A 7,959-nucleotide genomic window follows, 5' to 3' on the forward strand; every position below is an offset into this window, starting at 1 on the left:
AGTGGCCTACAAATGGGCTTTGGGTCTCCACTCCGCACTCCCCCTATCATTCTGGGGGGAGGAGCAGGTGTCCACTTAGTAGTTGGGATTGGGGCCAGCCCCCCCTAAGTAATTCTTGAATATATTAATATTGTCACGAGCGGCGTGATCAATAATTACTTAATGTTCTTTGACATTTTTGAATGCTCGGTTTAGTCACTTCAAACACACATCAAACAATCTAACAATCTTAAAATTAACTTGAGTCATTAGCTAGAAGGGTAACACAAGTTTAATTCAGCATCCTATCAGTTCCTGGCCCTTCGTCCCGTTAGGCATGGCCTTCATCGGTGTCCTCGCCTGGGTGGAGTTGGAGAGAGCAGGAGCTGATGGCTCCCCCTTGGTCCCAGCACTCTGAGTTCAGGCTCTCTACCCGGGCCTTTATAGGGGATCTTGCTGGCTCGTTGACGTCCTTCTGGTGTTCGGCCAAGGTCTTATCAAGGTTCCCCGGATGTGTCTTGGAGCGTGTAGGAGCCGATCTGGAAGATGGTTTACTTCTGTTCAGTGAGTCTGCGCTGATGCCACATTTCTCACTGGCTTTAGTCTCTCTCCACATGGAGTCACTTCTGTTCATAGGTGGTGCGTAATTCAGCATCTTGCAATGAAGCTCCACATCTTATACGGTACTTCCCTGTCTTGCCAGGAGTTCCACATCTTGTAAGGTAGTTTTAACACACTCCCATCAAATATGTTAAAAACGGGGACTAAAATGCGAATCGGAACTCGGAGCACAGGAATGTGGTATCAATTTGACTTTCTCTGTGGTCACAAGGCTCTCGCTTGCTTGTCCAAGGGGCGTGTGGTAGTTACATCATTTCATGTCAACTTGATAAATAAGTGTAGGGGTGGAGTCTAGCCTGTTAATCAGGTCACGGCTTGATGATGCTCCTTGTGAGCATGGCCTTCTCATGAGGATTCTGGGAACTTCCTCTCTCTCTACCTTAGTGTTCCTGTTGACAAGCCGCGTGAGGTGAAGACTTGCTGAGCCCTCTGAGTGTCTCTGTCTGCTTCACCTTCCTGTTGAACAGCCACACTCGGGGAGCTGGAGGAGCCACGTGGACCACTGCGTCAGTGGTGAGATGCTTCCACGACCACTAGATCCACAAGACTTTTCACCCACCGGCCTGTGGTCTTCCCACATTCAGCATCATTGCATGAGCTGCGTGAGTCTGAAGAGGAATTTATAGACTAATAATGGACATGTGACCTAATATCGGACTTATAAACTTGATCTGGACTGGGCTAGGATGTTGTTTTCAATATACAACCCAGACTAACACAGGGTATCAAAAAGTTCATGGAAAAATGGAACTAAAAGATAATAGAAATTTTATAATTTTATTTATTTTAAAGACAATTTTAGGGGCACGTGATCCACATTTCATACAATTCAAAAGCTGTCCAAGAGGAGTGGTACAGGCCTCACCACAACTTTTTAAGAACATTTTTTCTTTCTTGTATCATTGTTATTTGCTCCCCATTCCCTCCCAGCCTCCCTGCCGCCCACCCGAGAAACCATTAATCCAGTTACTGCTTCTCTAGATTTACCTATCAGGGATTTCATATACAGAAAAACATTAAAAACAAAACAAAAGCAAACAATAACAAAAATAACAACAACAACAACAAAGCAAAACAGAGAAAACCTCAATCGAAAAGAAAGTAGAAACAAATTTAAAGTACCGTTTTAAAATGGTTCTAAAGCGGTGGTTCTCAACCTTCCTAATGCTGTGACCCTTTCATACAGTTCCTCATGTTGTGGTGACCCCCCCAATCATAAATTTATTTTCGTTGCTACTTCATAACTGTCATTTTGCTACTGTTATTAATCGGGTGACCCTTGTGAAAGGGTTGTTTGACCACCAAAGGGGTCGAGACCCACAGGTTGAGAACCACTGGTCGAGGGGTCAAATGAGAAGGTGTTACATTTTAAGCTAACTGCATCTGCCATCGTCCATTCTCCACAAACCTTCTAAAGCCCCCTGCACAAACTTCAAAGTGAAGATCTTTGCTCCCAGGCTGGTCAGACTTCCAGAAAAGAGGGAGAGGCCTGGCTGGTGGCCGAGTCCCAGGAGGAGAGTTAGACTGCGCCTCTCCACGCCCCATGTCATCAAAAGCTCCTGTTTTCTGTCCCTGCTACCACCGTCAGCTGGGCCGGGGACCTCTGTTGTACTGGCACCAAGAAGAAGCTTCCAAGTCTGCTGGGATCGAGGGGGTGGAAGACAGGGCTTGGCTGGATTCTTTGCCCCTTCCAGAAGAACACTGGGCTGGGGCCAATCACGTCAGTCCCTGCTTTCCCACGGACAGCCTGGGAGCTGGCTTTCTAGACAGTGGTTCTCAACCTTCCTCATGCTGCGACCCTGTAATACAGTTCCTCATGTTGTGGTGACCCCCCAACCATAAAATTATTTTCATTGCTACTTCATCACTGTACTTTTGCTACTGTTATGAATCAGGTGGCCCCTGTGATAGGGTCGTTCGCCCCCCAAAGGGGTTACGACCCACAGGTTGAGAACCACTGTAGAGCATTATTCCACCTGCTTTCCCAGCTCCCCCGGTGCAGATCCTGCTGCCTCCTCTCTGGTTTTCATCATTTGCTGGACAGGTGTCTTAAAAACCCTTCTTACCATGCAGTTTCCAGGGAAGCAAGTATAGCTTCAACCCCCCATTTCTATGTGCCCTCACCATAGTCTTCTGGGGGTTGCCCACGGTCAAGGGAACCAGAGCCAAGACTTGTCTCTAGGGCTGTCTGCTTTCCAGGTCCAGCCCCCTGGCTCCTGGACCTCTGGGCACGCAGGCAGGCATCATGGGGCAAGTCCCAGAATCCTAGGGGCCGAGAGCAGGGGGCAGGGCCAGGGCGTTGGACAAACAGACCAAAGGTGAAAACCGTGTAAGCCACAGACCAGGCCTGGCTAACGGGACCAGCATGCCAGCCATGAGGTGGGTGGGAGGTCCCCCCAGCTTCCTGGCCAGCGTGAGGGGTGATTGCAAGGCTGGGTCCTTACTCCCCTGCCCTGCCATCAGCTTGCTGGCCTTCCTGGCCCTGCTGTGTGGCATGGCAGCCGCAATCCCGGCTCCCCGCTGGCCTGAGCCTATGTTTGGGCGCCTGGCGTCTCCTGGCTTCCCAGGGAAGTACCCCAACCAGCAAGAGCAGAACTGGACCCTGGCGGTGCCCCCCGGCTACCGCCTGCGCCTCTATTTCACCCACTTCGACCTGGAGCTCTCCTACCTCTGCGAGTACGACTTTGTCAAGGTGCCACGTGGGGCCATGGCCGGGGCCTGGGGTGGGGGTGGGTGGGGGCAGAGTCACCCTAGGAGCAGGGTCTGGCCTCAGCCAGGAGAGAGGGCTGACCTTGCTGGGACCTCGCCCTGCCTTGCCGTGACTCTGAACCCCACAGCTGAGCGCGGGGACCAAGGTGATGGCCACGCTGTGCGGTCACGAAGGCACTGACACGGAGCAGGTGCCGGGAAACACTGTCTTCCACTCGCCCCCGGGCGCCAACCTGGAGGTCACCTTCCGCTCCGACTATTCCAACGAGAAGCCTTTCACCGGCTTTGAGGCCTTCTATGCAGCCGAGGGTGAGCCAGGCCAGCCGGGCCAGGGCGGAGTCTCGGCAGGTTTCCTGCAGGCTGCCCGCCTGCCCCAGGAAGGGCCCTGGGCCCGACCTCATCCGCTGTGCAAACACGCATGCTGCCACTTCTGAGCCAGGGTCGGTGTCAGGGACCCCGTCACCTCTAATCGTCATGGCCCCCTGAGATGCAAGGGCCGAGTGACCCCATGGCAGGCTGGAGTGTGCAGTTCTTTTGGGAAAGCCCTGCCAGGCTGCAGGGTTAGCCAGGACTCACTGCAGGGCCCCGGGCCAGGTTGAGGGCTGTGCTCGGCCACCAGTCAAATGCGTGGCACCCACCCAGTGGCACCTCAGGAGGGAGCCCCGGTGGTGGAGCGCTTACACATTGGGCTGCGATCCGCGTAGTTCGGAGGGTGAATGACTGAAGGGCAACCGCGGAGACCCCCAGGGGGTCGCCATGAGTCAGCGTGGACTTGATGGCGGTGAGCTTGGCGTGGTTGAGCAGCACCTCAGAAGAAAGGCCCGGTGACCCTCCGCCACCCAGGTGCCAGGCAAGAGAACCGTCTAGATCAGTTCTGGATCACTGCGGCCGTGAGGCAGGAGCGGTTCACAGGCCGTGGCGTGGCGTCTGTGGTTGGTCCGGTGTTTGTTTTAGCACCTGCAGCACCACCCACCTGGTCTGACGCCTGGCTGTTCCCTTCCCAGGTTGGGTCACCTCGGCAGGACACTACGGCTCCTGGGGCCTTAGCGGCTCCCTCCAAGGGTGCTGGGAGGTCACCGCGGTAGGGCCTGTGGGGGCTTCCATTCCTATCAGCCACGGAGTGAGAGTCAGACGACCCCCGGGGCTCAGGCAGCCCCTGGCCTGCCCCGTTGATCACTCCCCTGGCCTGCTTCTCCGCTAGACATTGACGAGTGCCAGGTGGGCCCGGAAGAGCCGCCTGCCTGTGACCACCATTGCCACAACTACCTTGGTGGCTTCTACTGCTCCTGCCGCCCTGGCTATGTGCTGCACAAGAACAAGCACACCTGCTCAGGTGAGTGGGGCCTGGGGGCCAGGTAGCTGTCCCCAGGTCCCTGCCCGACACCACAGGGCCCTTGGGCTGGAGGACCTGCTTTGGGACTGGCCTCCTAGCCCTCCTGTTTCCACCTCTTCTCTGAACCCCAAGCCCGGCCCCTCTTTCCTGCGGTCTCCTCCCTTTCTGCTGCTCACTGCTCCCCACTCTGTGGCCCTGTCTCCCAGGGTGGGGGGACCTAAGTCTGGCTCCTCTGGCCACCTCAAGCTTACAAAACCCCCTTTGTCCCCTAACCCTTGGGGAGGGGAGGGGGGCATGCATGCATTGGTCTCATGGCTGAACTTCCCTCCTGTTGGCCAGGCTCCTGGACCCCAAGCCCATTCGTACCCCAAGCCCTGAGCCTCTCTGTCTCTCCCTGTCTCTCTCCTGTCTTCCAGAGCAGAGTCTCTAGCCCCTCCCGGGGCTCGGCTTGCCTAGTGGGCCAGAAGCCAGAGGACCCCACGGCCTGCAGCCCCCACTGCCCCCACCCTGGACATGACAATAAACCCAGCTTCCCTCCTGATGCAGTTTGTCTCTGGAGTTGAAGGGGGCCAGGCGGGCAGCTAACTTCTCAGACCCTGGTCCCCTCGCCCCCCTTGCCTCCCTCTCGCCCACACTGCAGCCCAGGGGCCCCCTCTCCACAGCAGCACAGGCTCCTCTGCGGGTTCCGGACAGCTGGCTCCAGCCCCGTGTTGAAGATGGGGGTTGGGGTCGGGCTGTCACCCTGGGGCCTAGAGCTGAGGGGCGCATCCCTGGACTGCTTCTTGTGCAGCGAGGAACTCAGGTCCCGGGTGCTAACCAGCGTGGTCCACTGAGGGAGTGCTCACCCAGGGGGGCAGTCTGGCCCCCAAATCCAGCTGGCAGCTCCTTCTGCTCCCTTAGGGAAAAAGGAGTGCCAGGGTGGGGGTCCTCACTTCCTAGAAGCATGCACCCTAGCCCCTTCTGCTGCCCTAGGGTCAGGGACAAGGGGGTGGTGGGAGGAGGGTGTGGTCAGGGTGGGGTTGCCAACCCCTCCCCTGAATGATGGAGTCCCAAGCTCTCACCAGCGCTCCCCAAGAGGAGGGAGCCCCAGACTCACTAGCTCGTGGTCAGTGTTGACCGAACTATCCTGAAGGTCTCTCAGGGCTGGGGGCCTGCGGGGAGGAGGGCTGGACTTCAGGAGGCCCTGGTGGATGAGCTTTGGAATTGCTGGGGCTGGGCGATGGTGCAGAAAGACCTGGAGGAGGGGGGTATCCATGTAGACCACACCCTTCCTTTCCCATGAAATTGTGGGGACTATGGCGACCCCCCACTCTTGTGTGCCTCCTATACACCCGCCTCCAGAGCCTGGCCTCGCTCACCCCTCAGGGCTCACTATCAGCAGGGGGCGGTAGGGGAGGAGAGGGCTCTGGAAAACCCCTTCCTGAGTCTGGCCTCTGCTGCTCAAGCCTCAAAGCAAGAGACCCTGCGCCCTAAACAACCCCACTGATGGTGTTTGGTGTGCGTTGTGGGTGGCAGGCAGGGCCCCCGGCTCATACTCAGGGGTCCAGATGGCCCAGTGTCCTCTGTCCTTGTGCCGGACCTCCCCAGCGGGGCTGTCCCATGGGGCCGGAGGTCACCGCCCGCCACTCACCCAGCCCACCATCTCCTCTCCTCCCAGCGCTGTGCTCCGGTCAGGTCTTCACCGAGCGCTCCGGGGAGCTCAGCAGCCCGGAGTACCCCCGGCCGTACCCCGGACTCTCCAGCTGCACGTTCAGCATCCTGTTGGAGGAGGGGTTCAGCATCCTCCTGGACTTTGTGGAGTCCTTCGACGTGGAGACACACCCCGAAACCCCGTGCCCCTACGACTCCCTCAAGGTGGTGCTCCTGGGACCACCCTGGCTGGGCTGCCCCATCTCTCCACCCTTCGCAGAGATGCCCCGGTGGTGGCTGAGACCAACAGAACGGTTTTCTCTCCCAGGGCAGGAGGCTGCACGTGCAGTGCCAGGGGAAGGCTTGCTCTCTCTGGGTGGCCTCTGAGGAAGGACCTCTTTCTCCAACTTGTTGCGCGGTCCTTGGTGTCTCCCTATGACTTGGCATTGGGTCTCCCTCGTCTCTGCTGGCTCTCCTGCTCCTTGAGTATTGTGTTCTGTAGAAACAACGACAACAAAATCTTCCTATTGTGAGTTAGGCCAAGGTGTACCAAGCAGATCATCCATTTCACATCCGACGATCGGTACACGTTCTGTTTCACCACATTCATTGCGATCTCCTCATGGCAACACCGCCCATCCCACCTCCTTCCTGTGTTTCCTGACTTCTTTCCTAACCTTTCTGAACTTTGTCCTTGGGCAAAAGCTGCCCCTGGATCCCAAATGTTTGCTTATTCTAAGGAGGGCACACATCGGTTGTGTTATCCTTCCCCTGATCGACCTGTCTACTGTTTGACTGAAAAATTGAGCCACGGGGGAGAACTCTGCCCCAAATTCAGCTCCAAAGAGTGAGCAAGGACCATAGTCTAGGGCTCCACCAGGCTCTATTCGACCAGCAAACCGGGCCTCTTTCATGATTCTGAATTTTGTTCCACATCCTTCCCCCATTCTCTTCAGGACCTTTTAGGCGGCCCAGCAGTTGGTTGTGGTACCTGGGCACCCCCTAACTCCTAAGGGCTCAGGGTGGTGGACCCAGGTGTTGGCAGGGTCCACTCGTCCATTACTGTAGCACTTTACTCGTGTCATTCTGTTTACATTTTGGTAGAGAGAGGCCAACAGTGGCACCTTCGACATCTGCTCTTGAGCTTTTAAGACCCCAGTCACTGCTCACTAAAGTCGGATGCAGGTGTCGCGGACTATGTTATGCCAGTTGACCTTGGCATCCCCTGAGACTATGGTCTTGAGCCCCCAGGCTCAGCGACCCATTTCCTTCAAGGCCTGGTTCTATCCAATGTGTTTCCATAACTTGGACCCTTGTGTGCTCGCACACACCCACGGATAGAGTGGCAAAGGTCAGAACCCATGCATAAAGGGCTTCTATCAAACCACTGTGTCTATGTGGGTCTTCTCCCTCTGCCTGCCACATCTGCTCAGGTCACATATCTCCATCCACATGTCTACTCACCGATGGGCGTGTCTACGACAGCGTTGGCCTCTGTTGATGGGCGGTGTCTACAACAGCGTTGGCCTCTGTTGATGGGCGGTGTCTACAACAGCGTTGGCCTCTGTTGATGGGCGTGTCTACGTGTCTACGACAGCGATGGCCTCTGCTGATGGGCGTGTCTACGACAGCGATGGCCTCTGCTGATGGGCGTGTCTACGACAGCGTTGGCCTCTGTTGATGGGCGT

The 7,959-nt window shown here is 56.4% G+C and overlaps 1 protein-coding gene across 2 annotated transcripts in view; it reads left to right on the plus strand.

The window, feature by feature from the left end:
- The first annotated feature begins 2,947 nt into the window (after positions 1 to 2,947).
- MASP2 (MBL associated serine protease 2) overlaps positions 2,948 to 7,959 on the plus strand; it is a 20,293-nt gene continuing 15,281 nt past the window's right edge. For both annotated transcript variants that reach the window (XM_045298766.1, XM_045298767.1), the window contains exons 1-4: positions 2,948 to 3,292; positions 3,438 to 3,618; positions 4,511 to 4,642; positions 6,300 to 6,496. In XM_045298766.1, coding sequence (XP_045154701.1) covers positions 2,966 to 3,292; positions 3,438 to 3,618; positions 4,511 to 4,642; positions 6,300 to 6,496 — 837 coding nt within the window. In that variant the 5' untranslated portion in view covers positions 2,948 to 2,965. The remainder of the gene's footprint in view (positions 3,293 to 3,437; positions 3,619 to 4,510; positions 4,643 to 6,299; positions 6,497 to 7,959) is intronic.

The sequence above is a fragment of the Echinops telfairi genome, unplaced genomic scaffold (assembly GCF_000313985.2).
Source record: "Echinops telfairi isolate 266 unplaced genomic scaffold, ASM31398v2 ScPeMD7_7457;HRSCAF=8495, whole genome shotgun sequence".
Classification (NCBI taxonomy): Eukaryota; Metazoa; Chordata; class Mammalia; order Afrosoricida; family Tenrecidae; genus Echinops; species Echinops telfairi.